General features: G+C 38.8%; 1 protein-coding gene and 1 pseudogene across 1 annotated transcript in view; one reads left to right on the forward strand and one right to left on the reverse strand.

Moving 5' to 3' along the window:
- Positions 1-20,983, forward strand: part of LOC149812172 (alternative NAD(P)H-ubiquinone oxidoreductase C1, chloroplastic/mitochondrial-like) — a 53,672-nt gene extending 32,689 nt beyond the window's left edge. The window contains exons 4-11 of the mRNA XM_089993651.1: positions 557-623; positions 708-891; positions 1,111-1,204; positions 17,478-17,693; positions 19,250-19,651; positions 19,745-19,821; positions 20,488-20,591; positions 20,679-20,983. Of these exons, the coding sequence (XP_089849777.1) occupies positions 557-623; positions 708-891; positions 1,111-1,204; positions 17,478-17,693; positions 19,250-19,651; positions 19,745-19,821; positions 20,488-20,591; positions 20,679-20,812 (1,278 nt within the window). The 3' untranslated portion in view covers positions 20,813-20,983. The remainder of the gene's footprint in view (positions 1-556; positions 624-707; positions 892-1,110; positions 1,205-17,477; positions 17,694-19,249; positions 19,652-19,744; positions 19,822-20,487; positions 20,592-20,678) is intronic.
- A 1,680-nt stretch (positions 20,984-22,663) lies between these two features.
- Positions 22,664-22,839, reverse strand: LOC149812173 (U2 spliceosomal RNA; annotated as a pseudogene).
- Positions 22,840-25,939: the final 3,100 nt, after the last annotated feature.

A 25,939-nucleotide genomic window follows, 5' to 3' on the forward strand; every position in this document is an offset into this window, starting at 1 on the left:
AAACCTTAGGCAAGAAATTGCCTTGAATGATATAGGTGACTATGATTTTTAAGTAAAGCAAGTAGGTTCAGGTTATTGACAAAGTTCTATTGGAAAGGCTTGGGTATAGGGTAGTCTGTGGAAAGGTAGGTTTGGGGTTTAAAGGTGACATCAAGAGCAAGCCTGATTGTAGGATTGGGATGTTCTGGTGCAGCAGTGGTAGGTTGCTGTTAAAAGGTCGCATCAGATTTATCTGCAAAAACAAGAGGTGTGTTGACTTGTACTGACCTTTTTTGCTAGTATCAGTTTCATGCAATCCATTCTTGTGAATGTCACTTATCTCTTGCCTCATATCATCAATTTTATATTGACTTTTGAACCTGGCCCTTTTTTTCAATTGTAAGTATTTTATTGTTATTTTCAAAGTTTCATTGTATACTGTAAAAGATGTCTTTATCTTTTTATTAATATCTAATTTATTAGTCTTTCTACTAATAACTCAATTATTTTTTATCATTTTGAGGCATTGACTAAATTTTAGACTCCCAAGTTTGATTCTTTTTTTGTTAATATGTAGGTGCTTCTTGTAGATCAATCAGATCGTTTTGTCTTCAAACCACTGTTATATGAACTTCTGACAGGAGGTATTAATGAAGTGTTCCAGGAAAGCTTAGGATTTCACCTGTTGTGTACTTATTTCTGGCAAATGTTGATTCTTGTGGGTGCAGAAGTTGATGAGTGGGAAATAGCACCTCGCTTCTCAGAGTTACTATCCAGCACCAGTGTACAGTTTTTTCAAGATAGAGTGAAAGAAGTAACCCCTTGTGATAATTTTAGCATTGATGGACCAACACAACTACGCTGTGGTGGAAGAGTGCATCTTGAAACTGGAATTGTGGTTGAGTATGACTGGTAAACTTTTCTGCTGAATAGGTTCAACACTCTACACAATATACTTTTGCTACTTTCAAATTCTTATTGCACAATCATGTCCTCTTTCAAGGAACTTATGTATTTAGTCATGGACTAACAAAGCTCTGCGTGTGGAAGCTCACTGCAGATTTATTTTCTGTTGCTTGTGGCATTGTTCATTCTGAACCATATGGCTGATGTTCTCAACTGGACAGCCAGGTTGGTTCTAGCTTTGGGAGCTCAAACTAAATTGGATGTCGTGCCAGGCGCATCTGAGTTTGCATTATCTTTTTCATCGTTGGAAGATGCACATGTAAGGAATTTTCTCAGTTTTAATTTTGATGTATCCTACATTTTAGATAAAGAAAGAACATAATTTCCTTTATGATTTTTTTGGGGAGAAAGTGAAATCATTTTATTAGAATAAAACAATTGCAAGGAGTCACCAAAGCTAACAAGTAACAACAACTACAAAGAAATAAAAGGATAAAAGTTAGAAAATTCATCATTTGTGACACTGTTAATAGTCTTAACCTCTTGAGAGTATGTTATAGGTATTCAGGGTTTGTGGCATTGTTGAATGTCCTAGACTGATGCTTTTCTGGCATGTTGTTTTGTTCATAAGTTTCTCTGTCACAAATTGAACATATCAATGCAACTTGCCAAAGCTTGGATTTGTATGTGTTAAGGTTGATAGTTGTGAGAATCATTAGGAAAGAGGAAAATTGTTGAAGAACATATTTGTATTTCCATTGTGGTATAAAATGGTTTCATATACTAAAGACTAGAGAGAGAAACTGCAAGATTGGAGAATGTGGTCCCAGGTTGGTGGCTATGGTGTGTTATTTTGCAGAAGTTTCGTAGAGGAAGTGTTATGCATCTGGCTGAGACTTATGGAAGCGCTCTCAGGTCAAAGCTGTTCCTTGCAGATCTTTTCGTTTTAAGAATAAGGGGCAGACTCGTTAATTTGAAGAAGGATTTCTATCTGGCTAGAAGTTGCTGCATGCCTTGAGGATGAGAAGTCAACATTGCACCTGTTTTGACACTGCTTTTCAGGTTTGTCTGTTCTGAAATGGATGTTTCAATTTCAACAAGTTCAGGTCTTAGGGAGCTCTTATTAGGCTCTTGCGCTGAACCAAGGGGAAAGGATGGGGAATCATTTAAAGATGCTGGATTGTTTCTGCAGGGTGGTTAGAGTGGCTAGAAAGAAATGAATGCATATTGGAAATAAATATTCAAATGCCCTTGGAAATATATGGGAAGATTCAGCTGGATTCATTTCTATGTGAAAAGGAGAAATTGCCTGTGGTGGATGTATCTTGGATCAGGATATCAAGGATGTGAGGTCACTGTGACTCACGAACCTTGCCTGTGGTCTGAAAACTGAAGGGTGACTCTTTTTAGAATATGTATATATATATATCTATATCTATATATATATATATATATATATATATATATATATAGGCTTTGCCCATTAGGGGCAGAATGGTAATTCTGTACATGTAATAGGCTCTTCCCTTTAGGGGCTGAACTGACCTCTTTTATTTTATTTTTATTCTGTCCTTTACTATTTTGTAAAGGGCAGTTTTGTCTTTTAGTCAATATAGTTGTTGGGAATCTCCAACAGCTATATACAGTTTTGTATGCATTTTCATAATGCATATTTGTTAAATAAAGATTATTTTTTGAAGATTGTGTTCTTGTGTTGGCTTTGTGAGTGCCGCTTTGTGGGTTGTTCTTGTGCTCTTGCCTATAGTAGGCATTCTATATTTGAATCCTTGATGATTCATTACATGGTATCAGAGCCATCAGAATAGTGATTCTTGTGAAGCTTTTGTTCGTGTGGACGTGAGATCATGGATCATGTGATCGTGGGCTCGTGGTGTCCAAAAGAACTTCATTTCTGTTATCTTTGTTTCTCTCTCTCTCTCTCTATCTATCTATATATATAGATATTTCTTATTTATTTTTTATGGATAGAGGAATGATAAACCATCGTCACCATTCTTGTGAGACTCAATGACACCAACTATGTGATGTGGGTGTCTATAGTGAAACATCAAATTTGGGGAAAGGGTCTATGGGGCTTGGTGGATGGCACCTAGAAAGAATCAAAGCTAGTGCTTACAAAGAACGACAATGACAAGGAAGTGGCTCTTCAAGTGATGGTATGACTAGAGCTGTTGCCGATTACGAGAAGAGAAAGAGTGAAAGATGGGTTATTCTAAAATTATGGGGTGGCTCATTAATAATGTTGATATAAAGAAATGCTCTAGTTTGACAAAAATTGATTTTGCTAGAGATGCTTGAAAATATCTCCCAAATATTTATTCTTTAAAAGATATAACCCATGTATGTAACCTCCAAAATAAAGTGAGAACCATGACCCAAGGAGATTCATTTGAAAATATTACAATGCTCTTTCTCTCCTTTGGGACGAGTTAGCCCTTTTAGAGCCTAAGTGACATTGTCCCCTAGACATAAAGCTCTGTGGAAAAAAAATTAAAACGGAGCATTTTTATAAATTTATTAATTGGCTTGAACCCGAGTTTGAGGGGACCAAGTCGGCCCTCCTTCGTAGAGGAGGTGTTTCTTCCATAGTTGAAACTCTAGAAGAATTAACTATGGAAGGGAATTGATTGAATAAACACTCCTCTACCAAAGATGAAGAATTGATGCTTGCTATGTCAAAGCTCGAAAACCACACAAGAGTCTACAAGTCTCTTCACTTTAGAACGAATGCAAATGACTATGATTCCAAAAAGAAAATCACGTCATTTTTTAAATGAATTGGGCCACATTAGGCCTTTTTGCCCAAAGAGGAAGATAGAAGATAGTGACTTCCATGGGGACAATCATTCTCGAAAGGTGGTTTAGATGAAAGCTCCAAAAGTATTGGAGACATGATACTTGCTCAACTTGTAGAGGCACTGCAACCACTATTCAAAAATCAAACCTCTTCCCTTTCCGGCACGACCGCTTTTATATGTGTAGATCCTGGTAAGATTTTTTGGATTCTTGATTCCTGCATCCTTTCATATGACTCCTAATGAATCTATACTATTTGAATGCCATATTAACCCCAATGATTCATATGTTTCAACCGCCGATGGGACCTCTTTAAAAATCAAAAGTTTTGGTACTTTGAAAAACTCTTCTAAATTTAATCAAAATTTTGATGTACTAAACATTAGAGTAGTACCAAAATTGAATTTAAATCTCCTATTTGTTTTATAAATTGTTGACCATCGATATAGAATGTCTTTTTCATCTGGTGCTTGGTGTAGGATCTTCAGTCCGAGAAACCGATTAGATGACGCCATAGAAGAGGGGATCTCTACTACATGGACAATTTATAATTATCTAATAAAGTTTTTTGTAATTTTGTTGAAAAGAAGGATATAAAAAATTGACATAGGAGATTAGGACATCCAAGCATGTCAAAATTGTATTTGTTTCCTTTTCTTGAAAATTGTAATAGAAAAGACTTGGTTTGTGAAGATTGTATTCTATATTCAAATGTATGGGGGTCGACACCAACATATTATGTCATATTTGTGGATGATTATAGTAGACACACATGGATTTACTTTCTTAGACTTAAATCCAAAGTATTTGATTGTTTTAAAAAATTTCATAGTTATGCCAAAAACCAAGGTTTTAAAACTCGCCGAGTCAACTCGGTGACTCGGCTCGGCTCGACCCTCTAATGAGTCAACCTGGCAAGGCAAACTCGGGTTGCCAAGACTCGGGCTTGACTCAGCCGAGTCACGAGTCATGGTGTACTCGGGCGAGTTCTGGCACCTTTGCCTTGACAAAACTCACTGGAAGGATCGCTTGGACTCGGGCGACTCGGTACGAGTCACGAGTCATTGAAGACCCACTGGTTCGTGATAATGGCAATTTTGAAATTGTTATTGCTTTACCTTTTAACGAAAACCCTTAAGGGTCTTTAGGGTCTTCGACTCTTCAGTGTTCAAGCCTCGACGGAAGAGAGGAGAAGCCGAGAAGGTGTGGTGCAGCTCCAGCTCCAGCCATCCGACGATAACTCCGACATGAACAACGACGCCGGCAAGGAGTTTCCGGCGTGAACAGTAACTCCGACGAAGGCATGCGTTTTTTTGCGTTTTGTATTTCCGGTGCAAACAATAACTCCGACGAAGGCACAATAACTCCGACGTGAACAGTAACTCCGACGAAGGCACATCGACGGTGAACAGTAAGGCGTCGTTGCAAATCCGATGCATCTTCTTCAGCAAAAACAGTGCATTGCCGCGCGATTTTCCGGCGAGATTTTTGAAGGTATGTATGCTGTATGCACACTCAAATCAGGTTAGTGGTGTGTATTGTGCACACACGCAAATTTGATTTCTTTTGGTGTGTCATACGCACACAATCTAAGGAATACCTTAACGGGTACAAGTTTTTAGGATTCTGATTTGGTTTTGATTTTGGGTTCTGCCTGTATCGTTAAATTTTTTTTGGGAACGAAGCAGGCACTAATGGTTTTTTATTGTTGTTGTTCATGCATTGATTGGTTTTTAGCATGCTTGTGTTAATAGTAAAAAAAATGATAACTTGCTTATGCTGATGACTTGATGAGCATATACAGTGTTCAGTTTATGTGCATTATGTACCATGTATAGTTTTATGTGTGCATCGATTTTTGGGATCAGGTGCAGTTTTGACCCACTTGTAAATCTATTTGCATGGTTCAGGTGGACTGAACCTCAATCGATTGGAGGATTCATGTGGACCGATCCTCAATCGATTTCAGGGTACAGTTCACTGATATGGTTTTTATAAGATCTGTAGATATGCCTTGCTAATGTTATATCTATCATGTTTATCGACTTTTTCAATTGATCTCCAAAAGTCTTCTTCCTTATGGAAATGGGGAAACCACCCCCCGCATCAAAAGACCTGGTGGCACTGGACTTTGCTTGCATACCTACAGTTGTCTCGACGATGTAAACCACGGGCACACCCCTCGACCCCCAGGGAGCCACCTTGCTTCACATTGCTGAAAGGGGCCGCTCATATGGAGTGTTGAACTCAGGATAGGGGGATGTCTCCCTACCACCGAGCTCGAGGCCATCCAAGCAACCCATTTGGGTCTTTCGATTGCTCAAAATTATTATAAAAAAAATGAAAGCACAGATATGTTTCCTTGAAGTTGTTAATTACCTTGCTTTTTATGTTTTGATTGTCTAAGAAAAAAATAGATACGATGCATCTAAATGTCACATGTAACCCTTTGTTCTTCTAGCAGTTCTTGTCTATCTTAGATTCTTTAAAGTACATGATTTCTGCAACGTGTCAGGGGAAATATGGCATGACAAGGACCCTGTGTGGAATCATAACTTTGTGCATAATCTACTAACCGTATCTATGTTTTTAACTTTTCAAAGTTAACAGTTTTAGATTTATCAAATTATCAAAGAAATGTCAGAAGAAGGATCTTCAAGGACTCCAACAACATTCACTAAAGGAAAGGACCTTGTGTGGGATTTTGGTTTACCACTTCATAAGAAAAAGAAGAGGGTACAATGTACTTGGTGTACAAAACAAATGAGTGGTGGCATTAATAGGCTTAAGTATCATCTTGCTGGTATTAAAGGAGAGGTGAAACCATGCGACAAAGTCGAAGAATCTGTAAGAAAAAAAATTTGTAAGAATTTGGAGTCATTCAAGGAACACAAATTATATAAGAGAAATATTGTAAATGAGACTGGTTCCTTTATTGAAGTAAATGATAATGATATGGACTTGTCAGATGAAAGTGATTAGTCTACTGAGAAAAGATATATAAAAGGAAAAATTTGATGAATGATGCCCAAAAGCATAATCTTGATGCTTTTGTTCAAGTGAAGGCAGGGTCTCCATCAATGAAACAACTTGGAATAAAAGCAGCTTTAGATAGAAAAGCTAGAAATAAGTTATGTTCAGCTATTGCGAGATTTTTTTATCATTCAGCCATTCCTTTCAACGCAACCAATTCTCCTTATTTTACGAAGTTGATTGAAGTCTGTTTCTCAGTAGGAATGGGATTGAAGCCGCCTTCTTCATTTGAGATTTCTGGAAGATTATTACAAGAAGAAATTAAAAAAAATGATGATTATTTCAAAGAATACAAGGAGTCTTGGGCTGAAATGGGTTGTTCTATTATGGCTGATGGTTGGAAAGATGCAACACAAGGGACATTGATAAATTTTTTGGTTCATTGTCCAAGGGGTATTTACTTCTTGAAATCAGTTGATGCAACAAGTATCGTAAAGAATCGAGAAAATTTATTAAAATTATTTGATGAAGTGGTGGAAAAGTAGGTGCAGAGAATGTTGTTCAGGTATATCATTTTGTTCTTTTGTAATTTTCTATTGAACATTGATATTTATAATTTGTCTAGTAGGTTAATAATGTTTTGAAATTGAAAAATGGCAGATAATCACAGATAATGCAGCCAACTATCAAGTAGCTGGAAAGATGTTGGAGGATAGGAGGAAAACAATATTTTGGACTTCTTGTACAATTCATTGCATAGATCTCATGCTTGAAGATTTGTCTAAGATAAAAAGCATAGCTGGATGTGTGGAAAAAGGAAAAAGGATCACGAAGTTCATTTACAATCATACTTTTGTTTTGAACCTAATGAGAACTCAATTTTTCAATAAGAAAGAAATTTTAAGGCCGGTTACTACAAGATTTGCCACTAATTTTATCATGCTTCAATCTTTGCTAGAACATCGAAGTGGTCTTAGAAAAATGATGGCATCAGATGAATGAAACAATTCAAAATATTCATCATTTGCTGAGGGGAAAGAGATGGAGGATATTATATTGAATAGTAATTTTTTGAGAGTCGTAGAATCAATTATTAAAACTATAGAACCTCTAGTCAAAGTTTTGAGAATGGTCGATGGAGAAGAAAATCCTACAATGGGTTATCTTTATGAAGCTATGGATAGAGCCAAAGAGGCTATAAAAGAAATTCATAACAACGAGGAGAAAAAGTATAAACCTTATTGGAAAATAATTGACAATCGTTGGGAAAATCAACTTCATCACCCTCTTCATGTAGCAACATACTATCTCAATCCCAAATACCACTATAGTCCACAATTTTCTAAGGTATGTATTTGTTTATATCTTTTTATTAATTATTTTAAATTTTGAATATGAACTTTCTTTTATCAATTATCATTTTAATGTATTTGACTATTTGCATTTTGCACTATTTCATGTAATTCACAAAGCATCCTGAAGTAAGGCGTGGTCTAATTAAATGTATTGAGAAGTTGAAGCCAAATATTTCAGCTAGAGTAAGAGCATGCAAGCAACTTGAGTTATTTGAAGACGCAAGTGCAGATTTTGGTACTTCTATAGCTGTTATGACTAGAGATGAGCACAAGCCAGGTGATCTATCTTTAACATTATTATTGTGTTGTGCAAAAGAATATTTCTTTAATCAACTTTACATTTTTGTGTATTTTGGCTTTATGCAGCAATGTAGTGGAAAATACATTGAATATGTGCCCCCTGATCTCCAAAAAATTGCTATTCGTATACTTAGTCAAACATGTTCTTCATCTGGATGTGAACGAAATTGGAGTACCTTTGATCAAATTCACACTAAGAGAAGAAATAGATTAGCTCAAAAGAAACTTAATGACTTAGTGTTTGTCCATTATAATTTACGTCTGAGAGAAGCAATTAAAGAGAACACGTCTTGACCCAATTTCTTTGGACAATATATATTTGCAAACACCAATGGATGAATGAGTCATGCAAGAAGGAGTTTTAGATGGAGATGAGGTAAAACTGTAAAAGTTTGTTTGATATTTTAACTTGATTAAAATTCTTTTAATTTAGTTTTTTGTTTTTCTCTATTGCACGCTAACTCAAATGTATCATATTTTATTGAATGAAGGATTTCTTAAGGGACTTGGAGATGGAAGTTGAAAACATTGAAGAAACTAATCTTATTGATGATGAAGGTGGTGATGGAGTTGAAGATGAAGATGCAAGGGAAAATGCAACCACTAGTACTCCAATTCAGCCATTAATTTCTACTTCCAACTCAAGAATTGATTCAAATGAAGTTCCAAATAATAGCACTTCACCTCTATTTGAGATTTGAGCCATTGACTATTGACTTGAGAATTGAGATATCATATTTTGTAAAAGTGGATGAATTTTGGATGTTTGAAATTTGATTTTGTCATTGTGTTATGATCATTAACTTTATACTTATGAACTTTGTAATTTTGTTATATGGCCATGGGTCTAGTATGGTTATTGCTGAGATGCGAAAGTTGATTGCTGAGATGCATTGCAGATTGCTCAAGTATGATTATCTTTACTTTAGTTTTTACTCTTATTCTTGTAAGCTTTTAACTTAACTTTACTTTAGGGCTTGTTTCTATTGAAATATTGAATTATTGTTTTGCTTGGTTCGATTTCTTGCTATTAGATGAGTAATTATAAGTTAGATATAGTTTTACTTGATGTTATTTTACTTATTAATCAATTAAACTAGTAATTAAGTCATTCTACAAACCTTTATATGTTTAAATGATAATTTATATATTGTTTTTCTTTTAAAATCAAAAGTTAACAAAACCTGGTCCGAGTCACCGAGTTGACCCGCCGAGTCACGTGTAAATAAAGAACGAGTCGAGTCCCGAGTCACGAGTTTTAAAACCTTGCCAAAAACCAATTTAAAGCTATTATTAAAATTCTTAGATCTGATTCTGGAGGAGAATTCTTATCAAATGATTTTCAAAGATTATCTTGACCATCATAGAATTATTCACCAAAAATCTTGCTCATATACTCCACAACAAAATGATTTAGCTAAAAGATAACATCGTCATATTGTTGAAACAACTAGGATTCTTCTCATATCAAAAAATGTTCCAATTTTTTTTGTTTGAAGCTGCCCTTACGACAATTTATTTAATTAATAGAATGCCTTCAACTATTTTTAAAAATATTTTTTTATAGAAAAATTGTTTAAAATTCCTCCTGATTATAAAAGATTGAGAATCTTTGGTTGTAAATGTTTTGTCCTTACTAACAAAAATGATATGTTTTCCGCCAAAGTCATTTCTTATGTTTTCCTATGTTATACTGAAAACCGAAAATGATATAGATGTTATGATTGTCATAGGCTAAATTCCAAGGCCTAATTTTTTATGCTTGCAAGCCAAGGAACGCATGTGCGGCACTAGTCCTCGTGGCCTAATTAGCCTCATAACTTGTGTATTTCCAATACGTAATCTTATTACACAATGAAACTTCAACTTAACTGGCATTTCCTTCAAGGAATTCGTTCGAACTTGGTCATCGTGCATCTGATCGCCACTTATGTGGATAGCCGTCCTATACTGGCTAGCACCTTCAACCGAAGGGCCAAACGTGCCTTGCCGCTCCCACAGGCAAGTGCACACTGTCACAGGGGCTGAAACATGTCTTTGCGGCACTGCCGACTTAAACAACATCCAATGCAGGTTATAAGGAACATGGCGTGTCCCTTAGCCTTTATCGACGGGTGCCAAGCCTCCGAGTACCGTTCTGAGTCACCATTCTTTAGATCTGGCCATCCAAAGAAAACAACGCACATATGCCTTAGCCTCACGTGCCATGGAGCATATCGTTACCCCATGAGCACGCTCATACCGCAACCTCGCCACCAAAGGGACAAGGCCTTTCGACCCCTAATCTGAAGACCAATTGATGATTACATACCATAGTGAAGAGCATCACCCAAACTCATTCGCCATCATCGTGCATGCACTCGCACAACCCCGTGCCACCATGCACGGTTAAGACCGCACCGCCACACCAAGGGTCGCATCCCTCGCACCTAAGGTCATTGCCCATGTCCCATGGGGGATTTTGCACTATACACGGATACTCCCATGCAGTCCTAGTGCTGCCCATGCGACATAGGGGATGGTCGTGCCAAGACAGACCAACCGTCTCAAGCAGGAGGTCCCCTATATAGGTGTTTTGAGAGCTGACCCCCGCTGGTAGGAAGAACCCTAATAACACTTGGGGAACCATAAAATTTTCAACTTCTGAATTCTTCAAATCTAACTTCAACAATGTGTTTCCCATGGTCTATTTACATGGTGTATTTTTTATCGTGAACCCAAACAACTCAAAATGCACACTGGAATATCGCCTTCAGGTTCCGTGCACTTAGACGCGTGCATGCCATGCACGCTGCTGCATGTGCCACGCTCGTGCTACTCACCACAACACCACATGCCAACGCGCGTGCTGTAGCATGTTGTTGCGTGACACAACACACTGCAACGCATGGCCACATGTGCCCACTTAGCACCATGCATTGCACGCAACACAGGCGACGTGTCGTGCCCTGGACGACAGCGCATGACATGCACGGTTGTCGTGTGTGCACAACAGTATCCTACGCCACGTGCATGCCACTGCCATGCACAACCTGTGCACATGCGGGCATGCCCAATTTGGGCCTGCTTGCTATGGGGTTGGCCCGACTGTCCCATACATGCCACTGCCATCCAATCCATCGCTTCTAGGGGCATTTTCACTGCACTTACCACTCGCCCAAGCTTTTGTTGCTACCTCTGCACTACACCATGCCCGTGTATATGTCACACACTTTGCACAACTCCGTGCTGAATCCAGGCACAAGGCACACTCCGTGGCATGCACACACATCACCATGCACCACGCCACGTCCCATACCATGGCACGCTACAAGGCTCTCTGAGACTTCGTGTGCAACACTCTCCCCCACTCAACTCATCGTCGTCCTCGATGATGTCTTTGCCCAACACCTTCAAAGCTGAATTCTTAAAACTTCGGCAACACCACCCCTTTGGACACTGTGCTTTATACCACTTAGTTCCTTTACTTGCTCACACTTACGGGACCCCAGTGTAGTCCCAATCTCAAGTGGATCTCCCATGCCTGCACGACCACTCGCCGTCCCAACTCATTTGCATGTGCGCCTTCCTTGCTCACGGCCACTTCCCTCAACTTGGGCACCCCCCTTTGCCCCGACTTCACGAATCACTCAGCATGCACGCAACCCATGCACAGACCGCTACAAAAGTAAAGCCCATTCTGGAGATTTTTTCTAACTCCACTTCCCCTGTTAGCCCTTATCAACCATCCTATGATTTAGCCATTTCAGGTTGCGTGAGTTCACTTCGGTAGTGACCCACCTCACGCGATATGTCTCACTCATGGCAGTGATCCGTGGGGGTATGCCTACATTCCGCTCCTTGGGGTGGCTCAGGTTTGCCCCAAGAGCTTAATGCACGAGAGACAATCGAGACATTCCTTCTCGCATTGCCCTCAACTACGAGCGATATCTGAGGCAATCCTTCTCACACTGAACTCAACCACGACTGAAAACTGAGGCATTCCCTCTCGCGTTGCCCTCAACTACGAGCGACAACCAAGGCAATCCTTCTTACGCTACCCTCAACTACGAGTGACAACCGAAGAATCCGTTATGCATTATCCTCAGCTCAACGAGCGACAACTAAGCTTCACCTCACGCTGCCTCAAACACTCCAAGCACCCTCGAACCTGAATGTGTGCCTTCCTTGGCTTCAACCCATTGCCGTCACAACTCTTTGACACGTCAAGTCCCATACCTTGACGCGCCTCAAACCACTTCAACAATGGTCTACCGCTTTACCGACAACCTTCTGTCGTGCTCTGGCCCCTCAACATTAGGGCATTTTTCTTGGTGGTTGGTGAACTTGTAACAAGCAAACACTGCCCTCTTCGGTGTCGCCCTGACCCAAAGGATTCAACATCTTAATCGCACATTCCATATGCCATTGTGCCTTACAAAGCTTTTGAGGCATGTAGAGAAACAACACTCCCATCTGCTCACACAGGAGTTGCATATTATTGTCCTTAGCCGACTACGTAGTTGGCCTTCTATATAACAGAACCCAACTTCAGCAAACCAGCCTAAGCACTAACTCCAACATGAAGTGTCACATCACGAACTCGGTGCTTTGAAAATACCTTGGCAACACGAAGAGAAACCTGGCCAAAGGCTCTCCAACATATCCACCAACTTAGGCACTCGTATGCTCCTGCTCAAAACAAACTTGACGACCAATGCCATGCTGACGCCAAATCTGCTATGATACCAGTTGTAACGGGTTAAATTCTAAGGCACACTTTTTTGTGCTTGCAAGCCAAGGAACGCCCGTGTGGCACTAGGCCTCGCGGCCTAGTCAGCCTCACAACACGTAATCTTCTTACACAACGAAACTTCAACTTAGCAGACATTCCCTTTAAGGAATCCGTTCGAACTTGGTTATCGTGCATCCGATAGCCACTTACGAGCATAGCCGTCCTATACTGGCTAGCACCTCCAATCGAAGGGCCAAACATGCCTTTCCGCTCCCACAAGCAAGTGTACGCTGTCACAGGGGATGAAACATGTCTTTGTGGCACTGCTGACTTAACCAACATCTAACGCGGTTCATAAAGAGCATGGCGCGTCCCTTAGTCTTTACTGACGCATGCCAAGCCTTCGAGTACCATTCTGAGTCACCATTCTTTAGCTCCGACGATCCAAAGAAAACAACGCATGGATGCCTTAGCCTCGCGTGCCATGGAGCGTATCGCGACCCCATGGGCACACTCATACTGCAACTTCACCACCAAAGGGACAAGCTTTTTGACCCCCAGTCCGAAGACCAGTTGATGATTGCATGCCATAGCGAAGAGCATCACCTAGACTCATTCGCCGGTGCCATGCACGCACTCGCATAACCCCGTACCACCATGCACGGTTAGGACCGCACCGCCGCACCAAGGGCCACATCCTGCACATCCAAGGCCATTGCCCATGTCCCATGAAAGATTTTTACTACGCACGGATACCCCCATGCACTCCTAGTGCTTCCCGTGCAACATAGGGGATGTCCATGCCAAGACAAGCCAGCCAGCTCAAACATGAGGTCCCCTATTATAGGTGTTTTGGGAGCTTGACCCTCTGTTGGTAGGAGGAACCCTAATAACGCTTGGGGAACCATAAATTTTCTAACTTTCGAATTCTTCGAATCCGATTTCACCAATGTGTTTCCCATAGTCTATTTACACGGTGTATTTTCGATCTTGACCTCAAACAACTCAAAATGCATGTTGGAATATCAACTTCAAGTTTCGTGCACGCAGACGCACGTGTGCCGTGCACACTGCTGCGTGTGCCATACTCGTGCTGCTCGCCACAACACCACATGCCAATGCGCATGCTGCAACATGTTGCCACGTGCCACAACACACGGCAATGCGCGACCACACGCACCCACTTATCACCATACACGCGCAACACACTATGCCCTGCATGTTCGACACTGCTGTGCACATGCACAACACACGCGGATTCCGTGTGCGCCCATGCACGCATGACAGTAGCCCGTGCCACGTGCATGCCACTGCCACGAATGCCCAACATGCACTGCAGTGGCCCGCACATGTTCGTGCCACTATTGTGCACGTTTGGCCAGTGCAGTGCATTGCCTATGCACATGCAGGCATACCCAATTTGGGTATGCTTGCTATGGGGCTGACCCAGCTGCCCCATGCACGCCACGACCAGCCAATCCATCACTCATAGGGGCATTTTCACCGCACTTAGCTCACTCACAATGATATTGAAAAGGACAAACTTTATGTTTCAAGAACTGTTTCTTTTCTTGAAAAGAAAAATGGTTTTGATAAAATTGAGTCTAAGAAACCTTGTGAGTACTTGTTCTTATTTGATTTAGTTAAAGAACATGATAATGTTAATGATATTATCGATGATAATATGAATTATAACAATGATATTCATGATGTGCATGAGAGTCACAATGATGACACTCAGGATGCACATGAGAATGACAATAATATTCCAAATAATATAGTTGAACCTTACAATGAAATGCAAGTTTATACTCGTCTTATTGAGGACCATCCTCCATGTGAATTATAAAGGTATTCTCCAAGTCAAGACATAGACCAATCTAGTGTTAGAAGATCTATGAGGATATCTAAAGCACCTAGTAGATTTGTATCCTATGAATCATTTGAACCTAACTATAGAGCATGTCTTATGGTCATTCATTCCGACGTAGAACCATCTTTCTATAATGAAGCTAAAAATCATCAAGTTGCATTAAAGCTATGAATAGTGAATTATAAGCCTTAGAAAAAGCAAAAACTTGGGAGATTCAATCCTTACCTATAGGAAAAGAAACTATAGGATGTAGATGGGTTTGCAAAATTAAAACCAAGAGTAATGAAATATTTGAAAGATACAAGACTAGGCTAGTGGCTAAAGGGTGTAGTAAAAAATATAGAATAGATTATGAAAAAACAATTGCCCTGATAGCTAGGATGACCACGGTTAGAACTCTCATTAATATAGTGTCTATTAGAAAATGACCTATCTTTCAAATGGATGTTAAAAATATATTTTTTATTCTCAAGGTCAACTTTGACATGACAAATGTTGGTTGAGAAAATTGCTAGAAGACTTGGGAGTTTACATAGCAGAACCCTCAAGATTATACTGTGACAATAAGAGCGTCGTCTATGATTCCACTTCCTTCTAGGCAAACTCTTGGTTGTCACTCTGTTAGTTCGAGAAGGGTGTTCGAATACATATACATATATATATATATATATATATATATATATATATATATATATATATATATATATATATATATATATATATATATGTGTGTGTGTGTTTTCCTTTTGTAATAGGTAATACCCTCTAGGAGTAGTGTGGTAATTTTGTACATGTAATAGGCTCTGCCCTTTAGGGGCAGAACCGACCTCTTTTTTATTTTTATTCTGTTATTTACTATTTTGTAAAGGGCAGTTTTGTCTTTTAATCAATATAGTTGTTGGGAATCTCCAACAACTATATTCAGTTTTGTCTTTTAGTGAATATAGTTGTTGAGAATCTCCAACAACTATATTTCTAGTTATTTGGGCCTTTCCCAACAGCTATATGGGTCCTCTTGGACCTTCCCCTCTTGTCTCTCTTGTCTGTGCATAAATAGGGACCTCTTGTCCCATTTGATGTTATGCATTTTCTTAATGTATATTTGATAAATAAAGATTGTGTTCTGGCTTTGTGGGTTGTTCTTGTCAGAGTTGCCAGTCGGGAAAATGGGAGTGGGAAACAGAAATGGGAAGCGAGTCACTTCCAAAATTTTAGGAAGCGGGAAGCGCGGGACGACTTAGAAGCGAATCGGGAATCGTCTTGGAAGCAACCTAGGAAGCGAATCAGAAGCAACCTAAGAAGTGAGGGGAAGCGAAAAAAGAGAAAAATAAAATAAAATAAAAATAAAAACACAAAAAAAATAAAAATTAAGGGAAAGCGAGCTTTCCTTAAATGGTAAGCGCGCTTCCCATCTTTTTTTGGCGCTTCTCAGCACGTTTCAGAAGTGCCACGTTTCGCGCTTCCGAAATGCGTTTTTGGGAAGCACACTTCCCCATGTACTATGGCGCTTCTGATAACCCTGGTTGTTGTGCTCTTGCCTATAGTAGGCATTCTATATTTGAATCCTTGAGCATTCATTACAACTCCTTGTCACATATCATATTTCTGTATTAACAATTTGATGAATAGTTTTACTTTTCTGGAAAAGTATTAATGGCTGTTCCTTCTTCATCTTCTGTTATTTTCATAGATTTGCAGGCACTGGGTGGTTTTGGAAGTGATTTGAAATATAATATATTTTTAAGTAACTTGTAAGAAAGACTAGAGCCATTAAAGTCATTTCACGAAACATATATTTAGCGTTCTCCTTTTGATATTCGGAAATAGATCCACTATTGGAAGGACTTTAATAGATCATTTATTGAACAAACTTTAGTTGTAAAGTGATCCAGGAGCTTATAAGCAAGATAATTTCTTGACTGAACAATTTAAGATGAGAACAAAAAGGTGTTGCTTGATTTGCCAGATTCTAAGGAAGTCCACTTGTGTATGATGTGGTATTTGAAGATATCAGCAGAGTCCATCAAAAGGACTATAAATCTTAGATACAGGGTTCTCAGACTTGGATGATCTGAGACTGCAGTGTATCGAGTGTACTGGTGTCCTTTTCTCTTGAAACTATGCTACCCAGTTTGCCACGTTTGTCAATACTTGGTGATCCAAAATCCTAAACTCATCTCTGTTGGATAAGCTTGGAAGCCCAAGTTTCTTCTTTTTCATTTCATGGAGTTTGCCTAGATGGTTGGAATCCATGTTAAGATATACTTCTGAATCAGTTATTGGCCTCCAATTTTTGGAAAATTGTGTTGTACAAACAGAAAGTGTAGTTCCAATTTAGTATGGTGATCCACATATACTGTCATTCGTGAGATCTGTCTTTTCCTGTGTTACATTATTGTCTGTGTTCATATTGATTTATATTTTTTGCTTTCAAGTCTGAGGGAATTTTTCCTTTCATGGTTATGCATACCCTTTTTCTGCTAAAATATGGAAGTTGTTTCTGCATATCATTATCAAGTTGTCTTGGCAGTCTCTAATATCAATCTTCTCAATGGTACAGAGGGTTGACCAAAAGCTGCGAATGCTAGAGCGAGGGAGGTTTTGTAAAGATCCATCTTTAATACAAGTGGCTGTTGTTGGGTGTGGGTACTCTGGTGTTGAGTTGGCTGCAACACTTTCTGAAAGGTTGCAGGAAAGCGGAAAAGTCAAAGCAATCAATGTTGGGACGACCATCTGTCCATCTGCTCCTTCAGGAAATCGAGAGGCTGCCTTAAAGGTAAGATTTGACAGTTGTAATTGTTGGGTGGCTTCAGGTTGGATTTAAGTTTGTTGGCCTTTATCTTATAATCCCTAATTCAGAAATATGTTTGATCTTTTGTAACATGGTTTCCATATGATTAGACAGTTTTGTGCTTGATCCTGTGTTATAGGTAATAATCATATCTTTCATGTTTCATTTTTGTTGTCCATGTTTGTTTATGTCCACGTGTCATGTCCCTGAGTTGTTATTTTGTGTAACTGAATATTGCCAGCATTGAGGTTTCCTATGCTCTCTCTCTCTCTCTCTTGTTTTGATCCACCCATTCATGTAAATGACCCCTCATGTCTCACAAGTAACCATGGACTTGGCGAGTTGCCTCTCTCAGCCTATACATGCTGTGGCTGACATCCTGCTTAAGGGAAAAGATTGGAGGGTGGTTTCTTTCCTAGGGTTCGTATTGCAGGTATTGAGGAAAATATTTTAGGATAGCTTTTGGGATCACTTTTTAATTTTTTATGAAATGAAAGATTCATAACTGAACACGTGTTTAGGGTTAATGAGATGGGTATTGATTGTGGAATAAGATTTCTTAGAGGGTAAGACGTGTTAGTACTTATGACTGTCTTTGAAGCAACATTATTTTCCTGATTAAGTTCTGACTTGTTCTACGTTTCTTATTCCTTTCTAGGCTTGTGAGCAGGTTATATTATCACTAGGCAAAATGTATCCTTTTGTTGTTCGAATGATGTTTATGGTGCTGCTGATTGGTTGGACTCATGAGTCACAAGCCAGTTACTTTCAGATTTCACCCCTATTGCAGGAATTTATATTTCTCAAAAAAATAAGAAGCATAATATAGTTTTGAGAATAGGTATTGAAGCAAAATATAGATCCATAGGATTTTGGGTAGAAGATATTCTATTGATATGAGGAATCAAAGTGATATTTTTGTGAAGCCCTTCGTAAGAATGTGGCAGTCCAGTTTTTCACGAGTAAATAAAGCATAAAGAGCTGTTTCCCTTGGTAGCCAAGCTGGGGTTTAGCCATGTTGGAAGCCAAACCTGAGACATTGAATTTCATGCCGCTATTGGTCCTGGTCCGACATTCAACCATCAATTGTCATCTCATTATGAAAATAAATACCTTTTAGGTTTCTATTATAGCACATTTAAAGTCTCATAAACAAACTAGTTATTCTTATCAATGGTGTTTGAAGAACTTGAACTCATTTCAGTAGCTTTGATGCTATTTTCTGTTGTTGCATCTCTCTTCTTACCTTGAGAATGTGTATTACTTACTGATTGACACCACCTAACCTCATTTTGTACCTACCTTTCTCTTTTTCTCTTTTGATGGTCAAGGTGGCTGTTGGCCCCAGCAGGATTCAAACCTGAGAACCCTCAGTTAAGACGGTGCAACTCTAACTTGTTCATCTGTCGTATCAGACCCATAACTTATACACATCTGGATTACTAATCTGAAAAGAAATCTTGTTTTTTATTACCCAACGACCAGTTAAAAGTTATGGTTTGCTTGATACCAATTCTAAACCTAACAAAATCCATGTTCAGGTTCTTTCATCCAGGAATGTTGAGCTTTATTTGGGTTACTATGTGAGCTGCATAAAAAAGATCAACGTGTCTGAAGGTTCTCATGAGAGTAAAGTAAATGGGCTAAAGAGTTTACGCCAGGAACATACATCAGACAAGTTTATACTGGAACTGCAACCTGCTCAAAAAGGCTTGCAAAGTCAAAGTTTGGAAGCAGATCTAATACTTTGGACAGTGGGTTCTAAACCATTACTTCCTACATTGGATCCTGATAATAATGGCTCAGTGTTTCCTGCAAATGCTAGTGGGCAAGCAGAAACTGATGAGACCCTGAGAGTGAAAGGCCATCCACGTATATTTGCCATTGGTGATGCTGCTGGCTTAAGGGACTCGTCTGGTAGGCTTCTTCCAGCTACTGCACAGGTAACTTATGATATATTGAACTATGTTTTGAAATTCCTTGCAGATCAATTCTTGAGATTGTATTTGCTGATTTAACGTCTTGATATGTACCAGGTTGCCATTCAGCAAGCTGATTTTGCTGGCTGGAATATTTGGGCAGCAATCAATGAGCGCCCTTTATTACCGTTTAGGTCTGAAATCTTGCCTCAATGACACGAAGATTCAGTACATTGTTCACATAATAAGCATATGCGTGATAGCCCACAAGGATTCCACACCTCGCTAGGTGGGCCATGTGCAGCAATCTCTGATAGGCGAGGGGGAATGGCTGAGAGGTTTTAACTGCTTGGGGGTGGGCCATATGGCAGGGAATCATTCCCTCTTGGGCCCCACCACCTGAGCCAGGATTTTCCCTCGTTAAATATCAGAAGTATATGCATGGTAATCTGCACTTCTGGCTTGCTGGAACTTAAATGAGGATGTCAGGGCCACACTAATCTTTAGTCCTTTTACCCTCTTTTTGTTCTTTCTGTTTGTTTATTGTTTTCTTGCCCGAACAGTTGGTTTTTGGATACGCCTACTTTACTCAAATAGCTGGGCTAGGTTGTGATTTCCTATTCTGCTCTGGGTTGCGCCATCTCTACTATTTTGTCTCAATTTGTCTGGATAAATGGGTGCATCCAAATTTCATACACCAAATCGATTTTTTGCATCTCATTTACACCAGTCCACATTCTCTCTCTCTCTCTCTCTCTCTCTATATATATATATATATATATATATATATAGAGAGAGAGAGAGAGAGAGAGAGAGAGAGAGACGCTTGTAGTTGACAATCTCTGCCCGCTGATCACCAGGTTTCAGAATTTGGGAGAGATGATGACTCTTGGAAGGTACGATGCAGCAATAACACCAAGCTTCATAGAGGGCTTGACTTTAGAGGGTAACCTGGGACATACTGGTAAGATATTCTTCATCTACGTTTCTTGAAGTCATAATGCGCTAACCATAAATGGCCTGAACTTTGTCGGTGCGGCTTGTGTTGCAGCAAGAAAGGTGGCATACTTGATGAGATTGCCCACAGATGAGCATCGGTTCAAGGTGGGACTCAGTTGGCTCACAAAATCTGCCATAGATTCTATTGCTTCACTCCAAAGTACCTTAGCAAATGTTCTTTCGTGACACTTTTAGAAAGGAAAGAACTTTCTCGAAGACATTAATTAGGTAATTCTCTGGGATTGAAACAGTCAAATTTTGTCGACCCCTTCAATGTTTATATGCTCTCTCTCTCTCTCAAGATCTTTGATTTTTCTGTATCCTGATAGTCAAGTAATAATAGACTGACTTGAAAAATGGTAAAATCTAAAGTGGGAAGAGTCAGGTACGAATATCAAGTGGAGCAGTGACGAAAACAAACAGGAAAAAAACTCTTAATCATATATCTTTAGGGATTGATTTTCAAGTATGCGTTGGTCATTGGATCCCTTGGCATTATATCTCAAGTGGGACAGAGACTAACTGGTTGAGTTTAAACATTTAGCCAAACATGATCTTACTGCCATGTATATAATATTGGTGACTTACATTCAAGTCGATACTGCAAACAAACATTGGTTCCCAATGTATTAACAATAGGAGAATTTACAGCCTTTTTTTTTGTTGGCTATGCCAAGTAGGAATGCCCATTACCGCCACACATTGGCATACATTTGGTTGGTAAATAGCTTCAACCCTTCCCTGCTTGCCGCAGAGTATGCCAGCTTTGGCCTTGCGCCAGGGGATGCCTCCTGTGGGTTTCAAACTCGGGTTGTCTTGTCAACTTGGTGACTTTTGCAAGGCGTCTCTACCAGATAAATGGAGTCCTTGTGGGTGAAATTTACAGTTTTTCATACTCTGTGATGACAGTTACTCGGTGGTTGGATCATTCAATGTTGAAATGGACAGAATGCATTCATAAAACGAAGGTTTTAAATTGAAAAAGATAAATTGCCAAAACTTAAGAGGTAAAATGGGAATAACTAGAAAGAACAATGTAACACACAATATACAAATTTAACAATTTGTCCATCGAAAAGAATGAACAAACACACGCAACACTGGTAAAATTGCCAAACATTGAAAAATAATTAGAAACATAATGTGTCTGATCATTGTACTCAATTTAAAATTTGATTATTAATTAAGGGAGCCGATTGCCCAGCAGTCTTATATCTAAAAAAAAACCTAGAAAAATCACAAAAGAAAGATATCTCTGTAAGCCACTGGGTTTGATCATTGGACTCCCAATACTTATTGTGTTACTCTTGTATCAAGGTCTTCGATTTCAAACCACTTTCTTTGCCAGATCCAATACCATAGTAGAAAAATCACATGCAATCCAACTCCACCTCTTCCGAAGTAGGGTGGACATTAGGCCCGCCTAGCCTGACCCTAGTCGGGGCCCATTAGAACCCACAGTCTTGACACAGAATCATTGAAAGCTCTACTGGATGGGATGTGGCCAATGCCATATTTGACTAATTGGATGTTGGCTAAAAGGATTCAAATTCGGATTCAGATTCAGATTCAGATCGTGAAAAGCTCATACCAAATCTGCTTTTTTACATGTAAACTGATTCAGGTATCCATCAAATCTGGATATTTGTCAGATTCAATAGTAAAAGTTCAGAACCTTATCGGCGTCCGATTAGAATCAGATAAAGTTTTGGCTTACCAAATTCATCTAAATAGAGTTGGGATATCGATTCGGTCGGATATCAGTCAAAATCCTTCCCATTGACATCCTTCGAAACTTATTTGTCTAAGTTTGGGACAGGTTGAGTCAGTCACTAATCCCAAGGACTTATTTGGCTGAGTTTGGGATAGGTTGAGTCAGACACCAATCCAAACTGGTAGTCGGCCTCCATTGGAGTGATGTTTCATTTCTGGAAAACCTGACCCATTTACTAACGTACCAAATTAGGCACAAGATATATCAGATAAGACAGACCAGCCTAAGCTTAGATCTAGATCCGGATGAACCATGATGAGTTTAACTAAGACACCACCATGCAGACGTTCGAGGGGCCCAGTAGCAAGCTACTGTAGTGGCTCCCTCCCCCACAAAAAATAAATTTAATATCCCGTGGTCACATGGACCACGTATCAGATATTAAACTGATAAGAACAGATACTACGCTTGATCTTAGCCAAAATGCCGAGAAAGGTATGATTTGCTAAAGCCCCCCCTTCCCTGCTCTTCTTTTGCTAAAGCCCCCCTTCCCTGATCTTAGCCAATGACCATTCAACGATTTATGGTGGAGATGATTGCGGTAATTGTGATGCTCGAATATAAATGATGAATGTGTGGCATCATCACATGGTCGCTGACGATGATCATCATGACGAAGTCATGTGTATGTAAACGAGCTTCTTTGATAGGAATCGCTGCATGATGATGGCGTAGTTAAAGATTCATCTTCGTATCATGGTTGTGATTGTATTATGATGATGGTCCTTGAGCACTATCATGCATCCTGGGAGTAACTGGTCGATCGTATTATGATGAAATCTTTTAGCCCGAATATATTTTGCTTTTAATGACAAGGAACCTGACGGCCCAAGTTCAATAGTTGCAGGAGTCGTTTTCACACACAAAGAGAGGGAGAGAGATTGGTAGGGGCTTGCTTAGGGGGGTTGGTTATAGTAGTTTTCACCACACACCTATTTGGTAGAAGTGCTGGGCTTTTATTGTTTCTCCCCATGGTGCTGCCCCATGCCCAGCTTAACTAACCGTGACATCTCTAGTGGGGCTTATCCCTAAAACAGGATTAGTTTTGAAAAACCATTTTGATAAAGATAAAACAAAGTAAAAAGGTAGTTTGGATAGAGATGACACAATGCTTATCTCATCCATGCAGTTGAGATGAGTCGACCATACTCACCTCAAATCTATGGGCCCACAGAGAAGGCACCATGGCCATGACTCACAAATATGAGCCAACATCTCTCACTTGGCCATGAGAGTAGTACATAAAATGATGCAGTGATTTACCTTTCACTATTCAGGGGTTTTCACAGGCACCATGGCCATGACTCACAAATATGAGCCAACATCTCCCACTTGGCCATGAGAGTAGTACATAAAATGATGCAGTGATTTACCTTTCACTATTCAGGGGTTTTCACTTGCATTCAAATCTAGTAATGAGGTGTTGCCTTTTGATATGGCTTGTCCATCATAACTAGATTACTAGACATATTTAAACTCATGCATAAAGCATGTTTAAAAAATATCATATGCCTTTTGTTAAGAGGTCAGCAACCATATCAGTAGTTGATAGATAATCGACTGTAATCTCATTCTCTTCAATCATGTCATGAATGTAATGGTATTTAACTATTATATGTTTGCTTATGGAGCTATTTGCTCCACTTTTCATCAAGCTAATAGCAGATTGATTATCACAATATATTTGTACCAGCTCATCGACTATTTTTATGAAGTCCAGACAGCACACGTAGCAACCATGTTACATGCTACATATTCTGCTTCCTCTATATACAAAGCTACACAACCTTGTTTCTTGCAAGACCAAGAAACAACATCACTTTCTAAGTAAAAAATATAGCCTGAAGTAAATTTGTTGTCATCCTAGCTTTCAACAAAATCAGTATTGGAATAACCGATTATCTCCAAATTATTTGTCTAATAACATAAATTTAAGTTTTAGTCTCTTTCAAATATCTAAATATTTTTTTTACTGCTTGCCAACGAGACCATGCAGGATTACTCTGATATTGGCTTACAAGACCAACAACAAAGCTAATATCTAATCTGGTACTTAACATAGCATACATCAAGCTTCCAAAAACTTGAGCATAAGGGGCATTAAATTTCTCTTGTCCTTGACCAGGATAATCGTTCTTTATCAACTTGAAACCTTTATCCATAGGAGTTCCTATTGACTTGCAATCATGCATTTTGAACCTTATAAGTATATAGTCAATATCTCTCTCTTGACTTAGACATAAAAGTCAAACTTCTGTCGCACAAAATTTTTATTCCAAGAACATAGGATGCCTCACCCATGTCTTTCATTTCAAATTGAATATTTAACCACATATTAGTTTTGACAATCATATTATTGTCATTTTCAGTCAAGAGTATATCATCAACTTAAAGAAATAAATTAGCAAGTTTGCTCACTTTTTCATACATATACACAATGGTCAAGAGCATTAGCGACATATCCAATAAAACATATGGCTTTATAAAATTTTAAATACCATTGGCGTGGTGATTGTTTAAGATTGTATAAAGATTTTTTTAACTTATACACTTTATCTTCTTGACCATTTGTTGTACCATAAAAATGATTTTCTTTAGATCACTATTTAAGAATATAGTTTTAACATCCATCTGATATAGATCTAGATCACAATATGCTACAATAGCCAAAATTATCCTAATGGATGAAAACTTTATAACTAAAGAATACATATCTCCATAATCCACTCATTCCCTTTGCAAAAAACCTTTCACCACTAGCCGAGCTTTAAATTTATCAATGTCTCCATCATACTTATATTTCTTTCTTAAAACCCATTTACACCCAATGAGTTTTCTTCCCTAAGGTAAATCTGATAATTTTCAAACATGTTTTTTCTCAATGGATTTAATTTCTCTATCCATGGCTTTTACCCAATCCGATGATTCATGTGAAACAATTGCTTTACCATATATTAAATTCTAAGTCATTTCATCCAAATCTACTTAGTAACATATCTTCTCAGCTAAATACGCACAGCAATCATCTAATAAGATGGAGAAGCTCTTGTCCTTTTATGACCAATAATCGTCTGATACGAAGATGAAGGAGTTCTCTCTAAAAGTACATCACCTCCTGGATGGGCAAAATGATCATCCTCAGTTGATTTATTATTTAACTATTCAATAGGATCATCAATATCAATAAGATCATAAAGATCGTTGTCAACATCCATGGGAGCATTACCATTGACATTTTGATTTTTCAAAAAGACAACATCTCTGCTTTCAACAAGATCAATATTCGGATTATAAAACCTATAGCCTTTAGATCCAGTTGGATATATATCCAATAAAAGTACATCTAATAGACCTAATATCCAACTTATCTCTTGATTGATTGAAGATTTTCATATGTGCTACAGAACCTCACCTTCAAATATGGCTTAAGTCTGGCTTCCTACCAAACCAAAGTTCATAGAGAGTTGAGATTACAACCTTGCATAGAATTCTATTCAAGATATACATAGTTGTGCATACAACTTCTTATAGATACATTA

The sequence above is a fragment of the Nuphar pumila genome, chromosome 17 (genome assembly GCF_984573655.1).
Source record: "Nuphar pumila chromosome 17, dmNupPumi1.hap1.1, whole genome shotgun sequence".
Lineage (NCBI taxonomy): Eukaryota > Viridiplantae > Streptophyta > Magnoliopsida > Nymphaeales > Nymphaeaceae > Nuphar > Nuphar pumila.